The sequence below is a fragment of the Staurois parvus genome, unplaced genomic scaffold (assembly GCF_062004578.1).
Source record: "Staurois parvus isolate SC_StPar_1 unplaced genomic scaffold, SC_StPar_1.0 ptg001506l, whole genome shotgun sequence".
NCBI lineage: Eukaryota > Metazoa > Chordata > Amphibia > Anura > Ranidae > Staurois > Staurois parvus.
Genome location: NW_028319302.1, coordinates 817,460 through 840,302, shown reverse-complemented (window position 1 = coordinate 840,302; position 22,843 = coordinate 817,460). Strand labels below are relative to the sequence as shown.

The following is a 22,843-nucleotide window of genomic DNA, read 5'->3' as shown; positions in this document are numbered from 1 at the left end:
ATTTTGAGAGGAATATAGAGAGCAGAAGTAGAGAGAGCAGTATGTGTTGAGATGACCGGTCTTTTCTGGTTGTATTCACTATGGATCCCATCATGAGAATAATGCGGCATGTTCTACCATTTTTTCCTTCACACAAAACCTGGAACTGACTGCGCTGGTGTACCGGGTCCATTTGAATACATGGAAAACGCTTTGCATGCATTTCTGATGATGAAAAAAGGCTCTGGACAGCATCTGGACATGGAACAGTTAAAAAACTCTTCAAAAACGCAAACGCTTATAAACGCGGTTAATCACGTTTACAAGCATTTGGCATTTGAAACGCTGATAAAATCTACTCCTGAACGCACGTTTGATACGTTAAAAAAAAACGACTGTAAACTCAACTGCCTGTAAACGACTGTGAACAATGATGTGTACATGGACACATAGGAAAACATTAGGGAGAGTTCAAGGGCTGCTGAAAAAAACGCTGAACAGCTCCTGAACGTCAGTTTATCAGCTGCAGTGTACATGAACCCTTAAGAAGGCACATTACATTGTAGCTGGAGCCACAGAAAGTGGAGAAACTTCCAGACAAATGCTGAAATATATCCATTACAGGTAACATCATTCCTCTTCCTTTTAAAAGTTAATATAGAGTGGTTTCTCAGCACTATACTATAAAAAATTTGCTGACCTTTTGGCTCCCCCATTGACCAACTTCTTCAATCACTTACACTCCCATTCTGACCTTCACCTGTCATCCATGGCAACCCAGACAGGGATGATCCTCAAACCAGGAAAAGACCCCATAGATCCCCACAACTTTAGACCTATTTCACTATTACACCGTGTTCCAAATTATTATGCAAATTATATTTTTCTCATTTACCTAAATAATTGATGTAAATAAGAGTCGGCATAATTCTCATGTTATCAACTATTAAGAGTACAATTCACATTTGATTGAACAAACCTCCTAATGATAACAGGATTTTTGTTAAACATAAAACACTTCCAATGCACTGTTCCAAATTATTCCGCACAGTAAGTTTCAAAACACTTCATAGGTTGTAAAGAACTGAAAATTGTCATTTGCTGTGTTTGCAGCATATTTACTGAAATCAAAAGCTATTTCAATCAAACTTTTAACAAAATTTTTACTTTTTAAACATTTTAACAGGTCACGTTACATTTTAACATGGGACCCTTTATTTGATAGCAGCTTCACAAGTCTTGCATCCATTGAACTTGTGAGTTTTTGGACAGTTTCTGCTTGAATTTGTTTGCAAGATGTCAGAATAGCCTCCCAGAACTAGTGTTTGGATGTAAACTGCCTCCCACCCTCATAGATCTTTTGCTTGAGGATGCTCCAAAGGTTCTCAATAGGATTGAGGTCAGGGGAGGATGGAGGCCACACCATGACTTTCTCTCTTTTTATCCCCATAGCAGCCATTGATGCAGAGGTATTGTTTGCAGCATGAGATGGTGCATTGTCATGCATGAAGATGATTTTATTACGTAAAGCATAGTTCTTCCTTCTGTACCAGGGAAGAAAGTGGTCAGTCATAAACTCCACATACTTTGCAGAGGTCATCTTTACACCTTCAGGGCCCCTAAAGGGGCTGACTAGTTCTGTTCCCATGATTCCAGCCCAAAACATGACTCCACCACCGCCTTGCTGACATCGCAGCCTTGTTGGAACAGGGTGGCCATCCACCAACCATCCACTACTCTATCCATCTGGACCATCCAGGGTTGCACGGCACTCATCAGTGAACAGGACTGTTTGAAAATGAGTCTTCATGTATTTTTCTGCCCAATGCAGCCGTTTATGCTTGTGAGCATTGGTTAGTGGTGGCCGAATAGAAGGTTTATGCACAGTTGCAAGACTCTGGAGGACTCTACACCTTGATGTCCGTGGGACTCCAGAGACACCAGCAGCTTCAAATATCTGTTTGCTGCTATGTAATGGTATTTTAGCAGCTGCTCTCTTGATTCGATGCATGGATCTGGCAGAAATCTTCCTCAATGTGCCTTTATCTGCACAAACCCGTCTGTGCTGCGAATCAGCCACAAATCTCTTAATAGTGCGATGATCACGCTTAAGTTTTTGTGAAATATCTAATGTTTTCATACCTTGTCCAAGGCATTCAACTATTTCACTCTTTTCGGCAGCAGAGAGATCCTTTTTCTTCCCCATATTGCTTGAAAATGGTGCTTTGCTTAATTATGTGGAACACCCTCCTTCAGTAGTGTTTCCTTAAATTGGGCTCACCTGCCGATCTAATTATCACAGGTGTCCGAGATTGTTTTCAGTGATCAAAAGAGCCCTGACACACAATGCCATCCATGAGTTACACTGAAAAACAAAATATTTAATCTTTTTGACACTTAAATAGAATTTGCATAATAATTTGGAACACGGTGTAAATGTAGATCTCAAAATCCTAGCAAAAATTCTCGCCACTCAAATAAACTTCTTTTTACATCATCTTATTCATAGAGATAAAGGGGGCTTTGTACCCCTCCAACAGACCTCAGGTAATACCCATAAGGTTATCCATCTGATTCATCTGCTACAACAGCACAACTCCCCTGGCATGATTTTGAGTCTAGACCGGGTGTCGGCAACCCGCGGCTCCAGAGCCGCATGCGGCTCTTTTTCACCTTTGCTGCGGCTCTGGAGCACACTGCCCACCAGTTGACAGGCAATAGGGTTGCCGTAGCTCAGTGGTCGGCAAGCCGCGGCTCTTTTAACCTCCCTGGCGGTTTTCCCGAGTGTAGCTCGTGGTAGAATTTCTATACCACGAGCTACACTCGGGCTTACCATGCGGCGCTGCTCTGGGGGTCCCTGCAGCACTTACCTTGTCCTTCGTTCCCGCGATGTGTCCCCTGCAGCGTCCCCGGCCATCTCCTCCGGCCGATGCCGGCATCCGGCTTCTGTGTTCCGGTCCCCGTGACGTCGGGACGTACGGGCGCCGCCGGCGGCGGGAAATTTAAAAAATGTAAAAAATGTCTTTTTTTTTTTTTTTCAATTTTCCATAGTAAAACATTGCTGTTTCATCCCATTTCACATACATTTTGTCCCGAGTGCTTTGTCCGGCGCCCTGCCTGCATTTTGTCTGTTCTTTCTGCCTGGAAACTTAGAAAAGTCCATTACGTCCAAAAAGCGTCCCTTTAGGTCAAAAGCGGTTTTAGACCAGCTAGAGAACAGCGATAGTAAATCAGAACCACTTGCAGAATTGAGTGATAATGATTTGTGGGGAAATTTTCCTAAAAATTACAGCCTACAATAAAAAACTATTTCCATGCGAAAAAATGGTACCGCTTTCAGCACAAAAAATCGGAAGGAATCATACCGCCAGGGAGGTTAATGCAGCTCTTCTGTGTGCTGGGCGCCCGCTCCCCTCCCTCCTCTCGGGCGGCCGCCCCAAAAGTCAGGACTCTGCAGCTAGCCTAGCAATGGGCAAACTACGGCCCGGCGGACCTTATAATCCGGCCCGCGGAGCGTGGCAAACATTGGCTGTCAGGATGTAGGCGGGGCAGCGTGACGAACTCCTCTCCTCTCACAGTCCGCCCTGAAGACCAGAACTGCGCGGGAACACGGCGAGAGGAACGCGCGGAGTACAGGTAAGTGAATTGACACAATATGGGAATGAATTACTATAGGGGGGATGAATTACTATAGGGGGGATGAATTACTATAGGGGGGATGAATTACTATATGGGGGATGAATTACTATATGGGGGATGAATTACTATGGGGGATGAATTACTATATGGGGGATGAATTACTATAGGGGGGATGAATTACTATGGGGGATGAATTACTATATGGGGGATGTATTTTCAGTTTTAAAAATGTGGCTCTCAAAATACATTTTAATCGTGGTTTTGGCGAGATTTGGCTCAGTTGAAAAGGTTGCCCACCACTGACCTAAGGCTATGATTGTGATTATGACGATACACTGTGGCCCTGGTTAACCCTTTGCTTACTGGGCCCTTAAACCCCCTTCATGACCAGAGCGCTTTTTGCAATATATGCAGTGTCGGATTTGTTTTAAATGTTGCAATGGTTTTGCGGCTCCCAGTCTTTTTTTCCCTCTTGGAAACGGGTCCAAGTGGCTCTTTATGTCTTAAAGGTTGCAGACCCCTGGTCTAGACTTACATAAAGCGTTTGAATCCTTTTCCTGGGAATATGTGTACTACACCCTAGAAAAATGGGGGTTTCCACCCACCTTTACAGCTTGGGTAGAAGCTCTCTATCATGGCCCCTCTGCGACGGTTTGTTACCTTTCCAGACAATTCCCCACCTTCCCTATCCACAGAGGAACGCATGAGGGATGTCCTCTCTCCCCAATACAATTTGTTCTAGCCCTGGAACCCTTACTGCAACTTATAAGAAATACTCCGGACATCAGAGGAGTCACGTTTGCTCATGAGACCTTTAAAGTTAGCGCGTTCACCGATGACCTTCTTTTGACTTTGACCGAACCACACACCTCTTTACCTACCCTTTTTTTCCATTCTATCCAAATTCTCCAACATTTCAGACCTCAAAGTTAATGAAGACAAATCCTCGGCCCTTAATGTTTCCCTTCCCATGGCGGAAGTTAATTTACTAAAACTAAATGACAACTTTACTTGGCCCCACACACACACTTAGAATATCTTGGGATTAACCTTACGAACTCATACTATACCCTCTATGAGGCAAATTATATCCCACCTTTCAGGTCCCTCAAAACCCTACTTATAACCTGAATCAGGACCCAAGGCAATTATTAAAGAAGAACTGAAAGTGTTACTAAACCCACAACAGTAAAATCAGTCTGTATATGCACTAAAGCATGCTTGATATACTCACTGTGCAACCTAAGGGGTTAATTCTCTGTATTGTGTAAAAAACGCTGTTTGATCCTGTCTTCTTTGATCTTCCCCTTCTTTCAGTGCCCTCCTCTTATCTCTTGATAAGACATATCATGTGGAGTAACTCTGCACATGCTCAGTTTGGTGTGTATTGCTAGAGAGGTCTTTTTTTTTCTTTGGAAGGGTGCATGATCAGCACATGGCCAATCAGCACTGTCCAGACAGAGGGTCAGGGGTCCTGCAGCCTCCTAGAGGAGTTTTCATTCTGCAGCCTCCTAGAGCAGAATGAAAACTCCTCCTACAAGCTTTAACATGTGCTCTGCTTGACACCTGTAAAAGTCACAAGGCTGCTCTAACTGCTAATGAGAAAAAGGTATTTAGCAGTTTATATTTTCTAAAATAATTGCACTTCCATGTTCTGTGTACTGTGGGAGACCAGATATAGTGAATGCAGGGTTCTGGGAGACCAGATATAGTGAATGCGGGGTCCTGGGAGACCAGATATAGTGAATGCGGGGTCCTGGGAGACCAGATATAGTGAATGCTGGGTCCTGGGAGACCAGATATAGTGAATACGGGGTCCGGGGAGACCAGATATAGTGAATGCAGGGTCCCGGGAGACCACATATAGTGAATGCAGGGTCAGGGGAGACCAGATATAGTGAATGCAGGGTCCAGGGAGACCAGATATAGTGAATACGGGGTCCGGGGAGACCAGATATAGTGAATGCAGGGTCCTGGGAGACCAGATATAGTGAATGCAGGGTCCGGGGAGACCAGATATAGTGAATGCAGGGTCCGGGGAGACCAGATATAGTGAATGCAGGGTCCTGGGTTTAGTAACACTTTAACTCTGGAGTCTGTGCCCAAAAAAGGCAGGCGGGGCAAAGAAATAGTCATCGATTATTCCAGTTGCCTCCCTACAGCTAATCTTTCCCCATTACTGACTTACCATGCTTATTTTTCACTGTGTCCCTGTGTTGAGATGGCCATCTTGGTAGAGGTGGGGTTTTTGCTTCCTTCCTCCTCCTGCAAAGAGAACAGTGAGCAGCACAGTAACGACATCACTAAATCTCCTGAAACTAGCAGTCAGAGGCAGCAGTGCCTTTGATCTCACACAACAGATAATGCTATTTTTCAGAAGGAATTCCAGAAAAACTGTACTATTTTAGGGTATTTCTGAAGCACAATTAACATTTCTAAATATTCCCAATAACATAGGGTTCAGATCCACTTTGATATACAACAATGAATCTAGCTGTGCTTTCATCAAAGAAAATAAGCAAGGCTCAGGCCCGTACTGGTCATAGAGGCACACCGGGCATTTGCCCGATAGGCAGGGGCCACCAGGCTGTGTGTCCTAAGAAGAGCAGCCTCTTGATGACCGGGCTGCACCGTGGGAGGTAAGTGGTGACCACGGTCTAGACAAGGCTAACACAGACCACGGCCGCTGCTCACCTCCCGCTATGCAGCCATGCCTAAAGCAGGGCTACTGCCAGCAAACTAGAAGGTGCAGGAGAGATGGCTCCAGTGGCACACAGGAAGCACCTGCTGGGGACACACAACTCCTGTGCCGGCCGCAGGAGATACAGCTGCACTGAAGGGACAATGGTGGGCTCTCTCCTAACACCAGCCGGCACAATGTGACAGCTACACAGGGGAAGAAGGTGACTGCACTGAACCCTGCACTGATCCAGTGTGTACTACAGCCAAACAGTCCCGCTCTGTAGCTGAAGTGTGGGAGGGTGGATTGGGATGTCTCTTTGCTAGATGGGGATGTCTCCTTGCTGGATTAGGCTGTCTCTTTGCTGGATTGGGCCGTCTCTTTGCTATATAAGGCTGCTTCTTTGCTGGATTTTGTTGTCTCTTTGCTATATGGAGATGTCTCGTTCTGAATTGTGATGTCTCCTTGCTGGATTGGCCTGGATTAAAAAAAAAAAAATACCTATTGGTGTTATACCATGGGAAAATATCTCTTAGGGCTTGTTCACACAAACATGCCTTGCCAATAATGCTTCGGGCGACATTTTCCTTCTTTTAGAGCACAGGTGTCAAACACAAGGCCCGCGGGCTGAATCTGGCCCTCCAGGCCATTTCATGTGGCCCCTGCACCTCTTCCGCAGGTACCCCCTTGTCTTGGCCCCCACCTTTTCTCAGCAGTCTGCAGCAAAAAGGAGAATAGAACTCCTCTGCCAAATCCTGCACCTCTCATGTGCAGCTGCAGCACCCTCTCATCTCTGCCTCCCCTGGTCTCAGTATTCAACGGACTCTGGTAACTGACTCCACTCTTCCTCTGGTCCTCCTCCAAACCCTGCACTTTCCTCTTTCCAGCTCTGCCCCCAAAGGAGGTACACAGTGATGTTAGGGAGGGTGTGGGATTCTTGACATCTGATGTAATGGGGAGGGGGATGTGCACTGAACATGTAGTCTTACTGATACAACCGTCCCTTTGAGGGCAACCATAATGCTGATATGGCCCGTGAAGAAAAAGAGTTTGACACCCCTGTTTTAGAGTGTAAGTAAAAAAGGAAAAACCTGCTCTACACCCAAAAAAAATGAATGACAATGAATAAATAAATATGTGAATAAATATAGTGAACTGCTGCTACTCTTTCCTTGAACACCAGAAAAATGCAAAACATATGAAAAGTGAGTGCGCTGTACACTAAACAATCAGGGGAGGGCTGACCATTTGGAAACTCGGCCACTGCCCGAGGGCCCGGGGTCAGTAGGGGGCCCCATGAGATGCCCCTGGTACCTTTTTCATAGGCTTTTTTGAGTTTGGGCAAGGACACAGGGGCCCCATGATCCCCTATTGCCCGGGGGCCCCATGAGTTGCCAGTCTGCCCCTGGATACAATGACCAAACACAACATATCCACAAAATGATAATATGACAAAAAGTATATTACTAAAGTGTTATAAAAAGTCCATATTCATATAGTGAAAAAATAAAAAAAAGTCCCAAATCAAGTGACCCAGTGCTGTGTGCTGAAAAATCTTCCAACAAAAGTGTATAGGTGTCCACAAGTGCTTGACACAACAGAAAAATCAGCCTCTCACCAGTCACATTGATCTCCAATCAAGAGATCAGACAAGCAGACGGTGTTTAGATCCAACACTGACACCCATTTTAGCCGTATCAAGGAGATAAATGGACAACTGCAGGTTCACCTTGACGGATTCATCACACTAAACAGCTCTCCACATCATGTAAGGAAAGGTTTAAAACAGAAGAAGAAAACTTCATAGCGCGACCCGATAAACCAGAAAAAGATTTATTAAAGTATTACACTTACATAGATAAGGTGCATAAAGGCAGTGTACAAATTTAAAATTCCCGTGGTGTCAGACCAGCGGCCAGAATGTGGTGACATCACAGAAAGCTCCTCTGACGCGTTTCTTCAAAAATGGCATCTTCTGGGATTGATCTTTTTATAGCACTTTGCTAATATACTTTTTGTCATATTATCATTTTGTGGATAAATTGTGTTTGGTCATTGTATCTGATTGTTTAGTGTACAGCGCACTCACTTTTCATATATTTTCATTTTTTTGCCAGCATATTCGAATGAATGGGCTGCTTTAATGCAACACTCAACACTCCCGGATTGGCATTGGGTGAATGAGCCATTCAGTCTGCGTTAAAAGTAAATTTACATCCAAATGTGATTACTCTGTTCAGGGTGAAGTTTGTGGTGCACAATCCCCCTATGAGGTTTCCATAGCTATAAAGGACCCCATCAGGGAATATTCCACCATTACTCTGGCAGCCATGACAGATTGAGAGATCAATGTTTTTCTTCAATTTCATATTTATATATGAGTTCATGCAATATTCCCACACTTCTTCTTGTGGTGAAAAACACATGATGTGATCTTCATATAAATGTGCCCAACAATGGGAACTCCACTCCACCATTGTGCCATACAAACAGGCTTACCAGAGAGCCATGACCCCCTTTTACTGAGTGGTCCAAATGCACTTGGATGTTGTAGTCATCTCCGAAAGCCACTTCCACCACATCTCCCTTTACAGTCGCATCAAGAATCTCACAAGTATAGGAAAAGAGAAAAAAGGAAGGGCCAAGAACTTCCAATAGTATAAAACCCATGGTAACTTTTATTAACCATTTGCCCTCCAGAGGACTCCCCCACCCCCACTTCCTGACTAGGCCATTTTTTGCATTACGGCGCTGCATTACTTTAACTGACAATTGCACGGTCATACAACGCTGCACCCAGATTAAATTTACGACCTTTTTCCCCATGAATAGAGCTTTCTTTCTATGGTATTTGATTACCTGTACGTTCTTTATTTTTTGCGCTATAAACAAAAAAAGACCGACAATTTTGAGAAAAAAAACAATATTTTTTACTTTTTGCTATAAAACATGTCCAGTAAAAAAATTTAAAAAATCACATTTCGTCATGAATTTAGACCAAAATGTACTCTGCTCCATGTCTTTGCTAAAAAAAATCCCAATACGTTTAAATTAATTGGTTTACGTGAAAGTTATATAGTTTACAAATGGCGGTATATATACTGGAATTTTTTTTTTCACTAGTAATGGTGGCAATCAGCGACTTATAGTGGGACAGCAGGGGGGGCATTCTGACACTGGGGGAAACTGACTTGGTGTCACTGACATCCCCAGTGATCAGTGCTAATTAAAAAGCACTGACACTGTACTAATGGCACTAGGCAGGAAGGGGTTAACATCTGGGGCAATCAAAGGGTTAACTGTGTGCTGTGTATGTTTTGCATAGTGTGCTGTGTGTGATTTACTAGGTAGACATGCTGCTTTGTATTGTTCTGCTATACAGAGCAATACAAAGCAGCCTGTTCATGCTGACAGGGGAGAGATCTGTGTTGTTTACATACAGACCTCTCCCCTGCTTTCCACTGTAAGCACACTGCTTTGTATGGCTCTGATATGCAGAGCCATACAAAGCAGTGTGCAGGAGCTGATAGGGGAGAAATCTGTGTTGTTTATACACAGGTCTCTCCCCCATCGCAGATACTCGGCGATCACCGGGTACTGGCAAGTAATCACCAGCCGGGTGCCAGCGAGTAATCACCAGCCGGGTGCCAGTGATTGACAGCCGAGGCTGCAAGTGCAGAGTAATGCAAAGCAGCATGCTAGTGCTGACAGGGGAGAGATCTGTATTGTTTACATACAGACCTCTGCCCTGTCAGTGTTCCTCAGCAATCGCCAGGTGATTGACAGCTGTAGCCACCAATGGTGGCACGGGTAGGGCAGCACGTGTGTGCGCAAGTGCCCCCTACTTGGAAATGCAAAATCACGTATATATATTGTGATTTTGCACAGCCCTGATGCCCTGTAATAGTAGATCTGCTATAGGGCGGTAGGGAAGCGCTTAAAAAAGTAACAGTGAGTAGAGCTGGCTGTTGTGACGTCATCATGCATGTAGGAGTGTACCAATCGGTACTGAAAGTCTGTGGATGCATAGCTCTATTTCTATATCTATGTGAGTGTTTTTTGATTTTTTAATAAAAGTTAATGTGGATTTTATACTATTGGAAGTGCGTTGCTCTTCTTTTTTTCTCTTTTCCTAAATGTGAGATTCTTGATGATACTGTAAGGGGAGATGCAGTGGAAGTCACTTTCTGAGATGACTATAACATCTACAGATTTACGAACGCCTCGGTTAATGTAATTTTCGGTTTACGCATGAAAATCCATTGAAAATAATTATTCGGTTTACAAATTGTTTTCGCAATACAAAACAAGTTTCCCCAGGATGCATTGCACCCGGGGAGGTTTATAGCGCAGCCCCCTGTGCATGCTGGAGTCTGTGGGTAGCACGTGGCGTCGAGTATGGAGGTGTTTTTCAATGCATTCCTATGGGAAACCACATTTCGGTTTACAAATTTTTTGCAACACAAAACGTCCTGGAGAACGCATTAAATTCATAAACCGAGGTACCACTGTACGTGCATTTTGACCACTCAGTAAATGGGGGTCATGGCTCTCTGGTACGTCTGTTTTTATGGCACAGTGGTGGAGTGAAGTTCCCATTATTGGGCACCTGGAGTCTTCTGCACTACATTGTGATATAGAAAGATGTGTGAAATGATTGCACAGACTTTTTATTCTCTTTGTGAATTTGCGATAGTGTATTATTATTGTTTATGTATTTGAATATTTATGGTTTAGTTTGATTAGAGCTACACTTGTTTTATGAATCTAATACACTGATATGGTATATGATATACCACATTAACAGATTTTCATACAGTACCATCATTAACCTCTCTGGCGGTATGATTCTTTCCGATTTTATGTGCTGAAAGCGGTACCATTTTTTTTAATAGAAATATGTAGTTTTTTATTGTAGGCTGTAATTTTTAGGAATAACTCACTGAAATCTGTCCGAACAAGAGTCTATTAAACATCCCGGGTATGATAAAACTTGAAACACAAAATCATAAATTATAATTTAATAAATAATCATAAAAAATAATAATATAATAATAAATTTAATTCAATAATACAATCAAACCGAAAACACTGAAATTTTAAATACAGAGGCAAATTTGCACATCGCTGAGCAAAGTCGCAAAATCGTTTTCAGTGTCTGATGATGAATTTCCCCACAAATCATTATCACTCAATTCTGCAAGTGGTTCTGATTTACTATCACTGTTCTCTAGCTGGTCTAAAACCGCTTTTGACGTAAAGGGACGCTTTTTGGACGCCATGGACTTTTCTAAGTTTCCAGGCAGAAAGAACAGTCAAAATGCAGGCAGGGCGCAGGACAAAGCAGTAGGGACAAAATGTAAGTGAAATGAGTTGAAACAGCAATGACAGCAAAAATGACATTTTTTAAAAATTTCAAATTTCCCGCCGTCACAGGGACCGGAACACAGAAGCCGGATGCCGGCATCGGCCGGAGGAGATGGCCGGGGACGCTGCAGGGGACACATCGCGGGAGACAAGGACAAGGTAAGTGCTGCAGGGACCCCCCGGAGAACGCCGCATGGTAAGCCCGAGTGTAGCTCGGGGTTACCGATCTTGGTACTTACATTTTACCCCGAGCTACACTCGGGAATACAGCTAAGGAGGTTAATACGTTTTGGGTTTTTTTTATGATAATAAGTAAGATTTCATTGTAGTTTTCATCTTGCTAATTATAATAAGCTCAGCTATGAAGGGTAACATTCAATGTAGTCATCTTTTTTTCTAGGGGAAGCATATGTCCAGCCATATCAGTCAACTTTGGGCAACATAAATCAAGAAAGCTGCTTGCTTCGAGGCCAACAGCAGAAGGCGTTAAGGGACTCTGTAAAGGAAATTCTGCAGTTATTAGCGATGGTGTTTGCAGATTTTGTGTAAGTGAAAAGGAAAACATTAAACTTTATTATTGTTACTTTAGTGTTTCTCATTGGCAAAGTTATATTTTTTTACTGTACAAGTCACAACTCTCAGTGACAATGGTATTCTCCAAAGCTGTTGGGAAAAAGGAGTGAGCTACTTGAAGGCCCATATCACACAAGGGATCATATTCACCAGTAGGAGAATCGCTAGGAGAGCCAAGAAATCACTTGTTAGATACTATGGTGTTTCTATAAATTTAGGAAATGCAGCGCTCCAAAATGTGTATAATACATTTTAAAAAAAAATCTACTACTAATTAACTGAACTATAAATATATTCAACTGTGCTAAATAAAATAATCAAATTGATAAAAACTAAATGTGATTAATAAATTATTACACTTAAATCCACTGTGCTATATTCAATAATTAATAAATACAAATACAATATATTTGTGAAAATATATAAATTCGTGACAGTCCCATAAATAATTAGTGTGTTCCAAACGGAGTTTCAATCTGTGCTTCAATTTTGACATTCATATGCGCTCACCTCAATGTAAGCCTAATAATAGGCAAACATAACTTTGTATCCAAATAGGTTGTGATCTATTGAGTTCTGTAGCTGGATACTTCAGGATCTGGTGGACGTTGGATATCCCCTAGGATCTCCTGGGTGGATCACTGCTTGTTTGATGGTGTAGCTGTCAGGATCTCTCCCTCCTTACACTGCAGGATTTTCCTCCGTCCCTCCACTTCTCTCCTCAATTATCCCTCATTTTATCAGTAAAAACAGAAAAGGAATATAGCGCCTTATCATGTTAAAATTATTTTATTAAGTGCGCAATACTCTGATGCACTCACATTATGTTAAAACATATCATGCTTAGTAGATGAAATAACACGCTTATTGAAATTCTAAGAGCCTCTTCTGTGTGTCTGCCTCACACAGCCTATACTCACCGTCTGTCGCTGGGTACGTGGTGACATCAGAGCCCCTCCCCTATGCGTTGCGCCACAGTATCACGTGGCTTCGTCAGGGGGATGTGATAGGACATTCACCTTACCCATACTTCTTATATAGTTGCTCGGCACCATCTTATTGACGTTCTCTTTATCGCGGCCATCTTTTTGGGGCCAGACTTATTAGGCTATATATGACGGACAGCTGCGCTGGCTACATGGAAACAATGTTGCTATTAAGGGATGTGTTTGTCTTAGATAAGTAACAATATGTTACTATTTGAAGATATTTTATTCCTCTATCACGTCTCACTATACCCAGCAGCCATATAAGATGTATGTGGCTGTAACTGAAGAGGCATACAACAACTTAACCATACCACATGTATTTATTATACCTATAAATAGTATATATTTAATTTATGATTAATCTTAAACTCCAGCAAATTAAATGTTAAAAAAAAAAACTAAAATTAAAATTAAAAACAAACTACTATCAATTGTAATTAAAATGTATATACATTATATGTACTGAATTATAAAAATAAAATAAAATTAAAAATGAAAAATATATTATAAATGAAAATTTTTTTTACAAGGACCTTGATGTTTTTATGTCCTATCCAACCAATTCTCATATCTATATACACCCATCCTTATAACTACTTTTATATAAACTATCCCAAAAACCTATTAACTGGTTGGAAGATAGTGATATCAACTTAGAATTTCAATAAGCGTGTTATTTCATCTACTAAGCATGATATGTTTTAACATAATGTGAGTGCATCAGAGTATTGCGCACTTAATAGAATAATTTTAACATGATAAGGCACTATATTCCTTTTCTGTTTTTACTGCTAAAATGAGGGATAATTGAGGAGAGAAGCGGAGGGACGGAGGAAAATCCTGCAGTGTAAGGAGGGAGAGATCCTGACAGCTACATCAGCAAACAAGCAGTGATCCACCCAGGAGATCCTAGGGGATATCCAACGTCCACCAGATCCTGAAGTATCCAGCTACAGAACACAATAGATCACAACCTATCTGGATACAAAGTTATGTTTGCCTATTATTAGGCTTACATGGAGGTGAGCGCATATGAATGTCAAAATTGAAGCACAGATTGAAACTCTGTTTGGAACACACTAATTCTTTATGGGACTGTCATGAATTTATATATTTTCACAAATATATTGTATTTGTATTTATTAATTATTGAATATAGCACAGCGGATTTAAGTGTAATAATTTATTAACCACATTTTAGTTTTTATCAATTTGATTAATTTTATTTAGCACAGTTGAATATATTTATAGTTCAATTAATTAGTAGGAGATTTTTTTTTTTATTTATTATACACATTTTGGAGCGCTGCATTTCCTACATTTTTAGAAATGGTATACTCACACATATTTATGAGGATGTGACTGAAGCCAGTGAACCACACTAATAATATTATTATTATTATACAGGATTTATATAGCACTAACGGTTTGCTCAGCGCTGTACATTATAGTGGGAGACAGTACCAGGGGGGGACTGACCGATCAGGCACTCGGGCACTGCCCGAGGGTCCGGGGTCAGTAGGGGGCCCCATGAGATGCCCCTGGTACCTTTCATAGGCTTTTTTGGGTGTGGTTTGAGCGTGGGAAAGGACACAGGGGCCCCATGATCCCCTATTGCCCGGGGGCCCTATGAGTTGTCAGTCCACCCCTGGACAGTACAGTAACAATACAGTTCAATACAAGAGGGATTTGAGGGCCCTGCTCCTTGGAGCTTACAATCTAGGAGATAGTATATTGTTTACGTTTTTTGTGGCTCCCAAGTACCATACATAAATTTTTATTAGATACTATGGTGTACTTTTGCACTCGTTGGACTAGCAAGGCATCATTTCTCCACTTCTTCGTCTTGCTGGTGAGCAAGTCTTACAAAAAGAACCAGGTGGGTGTTTTATTTAGCATTGTTGAGTGTGGAGGAATTCGGTGGACCATTGTGTCACCAGGAGGAGCAGTCAACTAACAGGCAAAGCACTTGAGTAGTGTAAATGAACAAACTAAACCAGCGCTCAAATCTTCAAGCAGACTAGGATAACTGTAATTGTCATTTGTAGAGGTGCAGCTCTTAAAGATCGGGATATCTTGATATTGGTGAACAAAAGCAAAACAGGGCGCACTCTCTTCATGCATTAACGTAGTAAACCAAGAATTTATTATGAAGCATAAAAATGCATAATCACAAACCAAAGGGGGATAAAAACAGACAAGAAGAGTCCAAAATGACAGTCCAAAATGACAATAGACCCTTAGTGAGGTAAACTAACGTGTTTTGGGAGAGGAACTCCCTTCAGCAGAGCTAAAAAAAGTAAGCCAGCTATTCCAACTTATATAGAGCACAATATGGCTAAAGAGGACCAGAACACATCCCCTCACATGACAGCCCAATCAGGACTGGGCCAATCTGGGTGGATCTGGCAAAAGTGTCACAAAAATAGTAATGTGCATGGGAACACGGATGGACAACCAAAACACTTGGGGCAATGGGCATAGCAAAACAAAACAAAAAAAATAAAAACCCTCATGGGAAAGTGTAATACAGGTGTTTCGCAGAAATGTGGATAAACTCAGGGTGATGGGACTCAACCTGCATGGGATGGTATGTCGTTTGTCATTTTGCTATGCCCATTGCTATGGTTGTCCATCTGTGTTCCCATGCACATTACCATTTTTTCACTGTGACACTTTTGCGAGATCCACCCAGATTGGACTGTCATTATGGACTCTTCTCGTTTGTTTTTATCCTTTGGTTTGTGAGTATGCATTTATATGCTTCATAATAAATTCTTGGTTTACTGCGTTAATGCACGAAGAGAGTGCGCCCTGTTTTGCTTTTGTTCATTAGAGTAGTGTAAGACTGGCCATAAATTCTGCCATTTTTTTTCCTTCAACCACAAGTTGATGGAAAGAAAATCGCTTGATTCCTTCCTCAACACAGTCAGTGTTGATGGTGGAAATCCTCCCACTGTGCTATTGTATTCTATGAGCAGAAGGTCTCCCTGCCGGCAAAATACAATGATCACTGCTGACAGCTGTAGCAGCCAGCAGTGATCATATGAAAAAAAAACCCAACCGGTGGTTAATTGTACTGAAGTCAATCACAAGTAGACACGTGTGTTTTGTTTTGTTCCAAACTGAAATTCGGACAAATTTTTCGCTGTTTGGAAATCTGGATGCATCCAAATTCCCAAATTACAATAGTCACAAAATTAAACAAATCTGAAATAACAAAACACATTTTAGACATTCAAATTTGCAGCGCATTTGAAAACGAAATTGGATTAAAAAACAAAATTGAATTAGAAAACAAATTAGAAATATAAACACATTGATGACTATTGCTGATTTACTTCAAAGACTGTGTGTATTAGTTAGAATAAAGCCATCTTCCAAAATTTCAATTTCGAAAAGAATAAAATAGAATAGAAAAAATAGAATTGAAAATAAAGGAAGAGAAAAGAAAAGAAGATAAATAGAAAGAATACAGCCATATTCAGAAAAGAATGGAATAAAACTTAATAGACTAGAAAAGTATAGAGTAAAACAGAATCGAATCAAAAATAAAAGAATAGAATACAGTAGAATAGAAAATAAAGAAAAATAATACAATACAATAGAAAAATAGAATAGAAAATAAAAGAATAGAATAAAATAGAATAGAATAGAAAATAAAGGAATAGAATGGAAAAGTAATAGAGTAAAACAGAGCAGAATAGAAAATAAAAGAGTAGAATAAAATAGAATAGGAAATAGGGGAATATAATAGAAAAGAGTAGAAAAAAATAGAACAGATTAGAATAGAACAGCATAAAATAGAATATAGCCTCCTTCAGAAATTTTAAAGTTTGAAAAAAATAGAATAGAATAAAAACAGAATAGAATAGTATAGAAAAGAATATATTAAAACAGAATAGAATAGGAAATAAAAGAATAACATTAAATAGAAGAGAAAATAAAGGAATATAATATAATACAACAATAGAATAGAAAGAATACATACTATATTGCCAAAAGTATTGGGCCAGTCCTCCAAATCATTGGATTCAGGTGCTCCAATCACCTCCATTGCCGCAGGTGTACAAAATCAAGCCCCTAGGCAGACTGCTTCTACAAACATTTGTGAAAGAATGGGTCACTCTCAGGAGCTCAATGACTCCAAGCGTGGTGCCGTGATAGGTTGTCACCTGTGCAATAAGTCCATCCGTGACATTTCCTGGCTACTAAATATTCCACGGTCAACTGTTTGTGGTATTATAACAAAGTGGAAGCAACTGGAAACAGCAACTCAGCCACCAAGTGGTAGGCCACGTAAAATGACAGAGCGGGGTCAGCGCATGCTGAAGCACACAGTATGCAGAAGTCACCAACTGTCTGCAGAGTCAATAGCTAAAGACCTCCAAACTTCATGTGGCCTTCAGATTAGCACAACAACATTGCGTAGAGAGCTTCATGGAATGGGTTTCCATGGCTGAGCAGCTGCATCCAAGCCTTACATCACCAAGTGCAATGCAAAGCGTCGGATGCAGTGGTGTAAAGCACGCTGCCACTGGACTCTACAGCAGGGGAGACGTGTGCTCTGGAGTGATGAATCATGCTTCTCTATTTGGCAATCCTATGGAGATGTCTGGGTTTGGTGGTTACCAGGAGCATGGTACTTGTCTGACAGCATTGTGCGAAGTGTAAAGTTTGGTGAAGTGGGGATTATGGTGTGGGGTTGTTTTTCAGAGGTTGGGCTTGGCCCCCTAGTTCCAGTGAAGGGAACTCTTAAGGCGTCAGCATACCAAGACATTTTGGACAATTTCATGCTCCCAACTTTGTGGGAAGAGTTTGGGGATGGCCCCTTCCTGTTCCAACATGACTGCGCACCAGTGCACAAAGCAAGGTCCATAAAGACATGGATGAGCCAGTTTGGGGTGGAGGCACTTGACTGGCCTGCACAGAGTCCTGACCTCAACCCGATAGAACACCTTTGGGATGAATTAGAGTGGAGACTGTGAGCCAGGCCTCCTCCCCCGACATCAGTGCCTGACCTCACAAATGTACTTCTGGAAGAATGGTCCAACCTTCCCATAGACACCCTCCTAAACCTTATGGATGGCCTTCCCAGAAGAGCTGAAGCTGTTATAGCTGCAAAGGGCGGGGCCAACTCAATATTGACCCCTACGGACTAAGACTGGGATGCCAATAAAGTTCATGTGTGTGTAAGGGCAGACCGACCAATACTTTAGACAATATAGTGTACCTGTATTCCGAAATTTGAATTTCGAATGGAATAAATGCAAGTTTGAGTTCCAATTTGATACTTTTCAATTCGGTTGAATTTGAAAACGAATAGACGAAACTAAACGAATTCTGAAAACAAATTAAATTTAACCAAACAAAATTACGGTATTTATATATTGAATCAAAACAAAACAAAGCAAAGTTTTACGTCCTGCTCATGTCTAATCAATAGACCGATTTCAATACAACCAGCCTGTTGTTGGGTGGATAGAAATTCATCCGGTTCCTCCTAAACTGGCTGAATTTCGATCTGTCTATGGCTAGCTTAAGTTTACAGAGGGATAGAGCAAATGGCAGACCAGGCAAAGATAAACACAGATCATGTTCCAGATAGGTAAACTGTGCAATGAGAGACAATAGCAGAAGTGACAGGATGGGGATCTGGATGAGCACAGTTAAGTTGAGTACAAACAATTCATTGGAAAATCCAAAGTATTAGAATTTTGAGTAAAGCAGGTCATAGACGGGTCGAACATCGGCCGATTTTTTTTTTTAAAAAAGAAAAATCGGTTGTTCGATAGGCTGACGGTACCACCAACGTTAAAAAAAAATCGCCCTATTTTGACACGTCTATGGCCGGCATTAACCCCATAACTTCTGTCCCTTGCAGAGACAGGGGAGCACACCATACAATGTGACAGCAATACAAATACATTATTTGGATTACAATGGTTTTATTTGGATACAAATAGATACATTTGTTGCAACTGCAAGACTTTTTCATATAAAATATAATAGCGGACTGGACTTCCAGTTCGTAGGAAGGATTCAGGTGTCTCCCATTCCTATGATCGATTCACTTTAGCAGAATAAAATTTCTTCTTCTTTTTCTTCTTCTTCTTGCAGGTCACAGCTCATGCGCAGATTTTTTATCGGTAAAATGATCAGCCGATTTGCTCATCATTGCCGGGAAAATCGGCCGATCATCAAAATCAGCTGCGAATTTTCCAACATGACCGATAAAAAAAATGTGCAAAAACCACGAAAAACGGCCAACCAATTAACCCACTAACGGTGTGAAAATTGGATGATTTTTTTTTTGGATGAAAAATTGGCCGATTTTTAACCCATCTATGGCCGGCATTCGACAAGACTGCATCCAGCATATGAGCAAAGACACTAACATATTAATCACACAGGCTTCACATCCAACACTCTCTTTAAACTATCTAAAGGAGACAGAGGAGCACTGCACAAACCTCATCTCCATCAATCTGTTTGCTAAAACTTCACACTGTAAAGTCAGCCATAGAGGGTTCAAATTTCAGCCGGTTCAGCATGTATGGGCTCGATCAACTTGGGTACAACCAGCCTGTCAGATTTTATATATGATTAGTGCTAGCAGCTATTATAAGTGCTAGCAGTCATCAATGTGTTCTACCTGTGGGGATGGCTCCTCCCGCTGCCCCCCCCCCCTTCCCCACCTACAGAACACAATAGCTTCACGGGAGGGATTCCCGTGGTTGCAGGAAAGAAAATCTCTCTATCTATGGCCGTCTTAACCGAGCATCTGGTATGATCTGATTCCACAATTCCAGGTTTGTGGAGTAGCATTTCCCTCTTGGGCTGACAACTCCTACATCTTGCGGTGACTAGGAGTCAGCAGGAGGAACCACGGCTGCCAGTGGGGAGACACACTATTCAACCAGCACAAGGAGTCAAATTAGATTTCTGCCAGGAGCATTTCAAAGTAAAGTAAAGAACAGTAAAGCTTTAGCAAACAGGCAGGTATGTACAAAGCTGTTTCCTTCACGGGTTGGTTAGTTAGTAATAATAATACATTGTTTATGCACTGACAGGCTCACTTTATTTTTTTTATATACTGTATGTATTTGAATGTGATTTTATCCCAAAAATGTTTTCGTTTTTCAAAAATTATAATGGGACTATGCTGTGTATTATGTTGTTTCACAAATAGAACTGATTGCAGCTTTGTAGTAAAAAATCCATAATAAAATACCTGTTTTTGTACACAGGAATGCGTTTGAATGGGGTCATCTCCAAAAAAAGTTATTAAAGCTCTCTTCCTTGTCCTCATCTTTATCATCATATTAATTAGTTACAATTTCCACACAAGTCCAAAGCCCAAAGCTGTCACTACTGCCAACCACGCTCCTGTTAAACCTATGTACCCTTATCTCATAGAAGAAGGCCAGAAATGTGCAAGAGGACCTCCATTCCTACTGCTGCTTATCCCTTCCATACCAGAAGAGACCCTAAACAGAGATGTTTTGAGGAGGACATGGGCAAATGAGACCTTAGTCAATGGTGTTAATATAGCAAGACTTTTTCTCTTAGGGAGACCGTCTAGTCAAGAAATTCAGGAGAGGGTCATGTTGGAGAGCTCCAATGTCCATGACATAATACAGCAAGACTTTATAGACTCCTACAACAATCTCACCCTCAAGACATTGATGGGCATTGAATGGGTCAGTCGCTTATGCCCAAATGTGAGCTACGTTATGAAAATTGACTCTGACATGTTTTTAAACCCTTGGTTTCTGGTGGAGAAGGTCTTGCAGCCTTCTAGTCCTGCCAAAGTGAATTTTTATACTGGGTTGCTGGTGGTTAGCGCTTTACCGCAGAGAGACAAAAGCAGCAAATGGTATATGCCATTGTCACAGTACTCCAAAAACGTCTATCCACCATATTGCTCCGGCACTGGCTACATCCTCTCTGGAGACCTGGCAGGAAGGATATACAAGAAAGCCAGTGATTTCAATATATTCCCATTTGAGGATGTTTATATAGGAATGTGTCTGGAAAGCATTGGAATTAAAATCTCCAAACCAGCAGGAAATTGGTTCATAGGAGATAAAATTAAATATGACAGGTGCCAGTTTTCCAGTATTGTCACAGTCCACCATTTTATGCCACAAGAGTTGCTTCAGCTCTGGCCTGATTTCACCAGTTACCCAGAGACTTGCAACAAGCAGGGGACCTAACAGAGCTGTAATGAAAACAACATCAACTCTACGGATATGGATGGAAGTAAATTAGGAGATAAAGAAAAATGCTGTTCACCTCCATCGTCGAAATTGGCCAGTTAGGAAGGCCCTTTTCAAGATGACCCATCTTCAACTTGGTCTAATAATGGAGATAAAGCACCTAATTCAACAAGCTGCAATGGTACTTAAGAAGTGCTAGATAACTGTTAAGTCATTCCAAAATGACTTATGATATTGACTGAGGGGCCACTTTAGCATGCCTTCGACCCTCTTTACCGCTTGCCCTTCAGAGGATATATCTCCCCTTCCTGACCAGGCCATTTTTTGCAATGCGATGCTGGGTTACTTTGACAACTGCTCGGTCATGCAACACTATACATAAATGAAATGTATGTCACTTTTTTCCCCACAATTAGAACTATGTTTCAGTGGTATTTATTATTATTATTATACATGAATTACATAGCGCCAACAGTTTGCACAGAGCTTTACAAAATGAAGGTAGACATTACAGTTACAATACAATTTGGTACAAGAGGAAACAGAGGGCCCGGCTCCTTAGAGCTTACAATCTAGGAAGGGTTGAGTGATACAAAAGGTAATAGCTGTGGGGGGATGAACTGATGGAGGAAATAAATGGCGGTTTACTAGGTAGAAGCAGGATAGGCTTCTTTAAAGAGAAAGGTTTTCAGGGATTGTCTAAAGGTGGATAGATTAGGAGACAGCCGGACAGATTGGGGTAGAGAGTTCCATAGGATGGAAGAAGCTCGGGAGAAGTCCTGGAGGCAAGCATGGGAGGAGGTGACCTGCGTTTTTTGCACTATAAACAAAAAAAGGCCAACAATTTTGGAAAAATAAAAAACAATATTTTTGATGATTTGCTATAAAACCTATCAAATAAATAAATTTAATTTCTTCATAAATTTAGGCCAAAATGTATTCTGCTACATGTCTTTGCTAAATAAAAACAAAACAAATGGCAGTATATATATTTGAATTTTTATTCTTTTTATACTAGCAATGGCAGTGGTCAGCGACATAGGATGGACTGCGGTGGGCATTCTGACACTGGGTGGGAACTGACTAACTGCCACTGACATCCCCAGTGACAATAATACAGTGATCAGTGCTATTAAAAAGCACTGACACTGTACTAATGACACTGGGCAGGAAGAGGTTAACATATGAGGTGATCAAAGGGTTAACTGTGTGCTGTGTGTGTGTGTTTTACTACATGTCCATGCTGACAGGAGAAAGACCCGAGTTGTTTACACACAGGTCTCTCCCCTGTCGGCTTTGCCAATGATCACCGAGTGCCGACTGGGAATCACCAACCAGGACCCGATGATTGACATCCCTAGCTGCGCAATGGGCGGCACAATTGGGTGGCAGGA

General features: G+C 41.5%; 1 protein-coding gene across 1 annotated transcript in view; it reads left to right on the top strand.

Moving 5' to 3' along the window:
- LOC149435473 (beta-1,3-galactosyltransferase 2-like) overlaps window positions 1–22,436 on the top strand; it is a 48,997-nt gene extending 26,561 nt beyond the window's left edge. Inside the window, exons 2-3 of the mRNA XM_089662628.1 lie at window positions 12,066–12,210; window positions 20,478–22,436. Of these exons, the coding sequence (XP_089518754.1) occupies window positions 20,490–21,446 (957 nt within the window). The 5' untranslated portion in view covers window positions 12,066–12,210; window positions 20,478–20,489 and the 3' untranslated portion in view covers window positions 21,447–22,436. The remainder of the gene's footprint in view (window positions 1–12,065; window positions 12,211–20,477) is intronic.
- The last annotated feature ends 407 nt before the right edge of the window (window positions 22,437–22,843 follow it).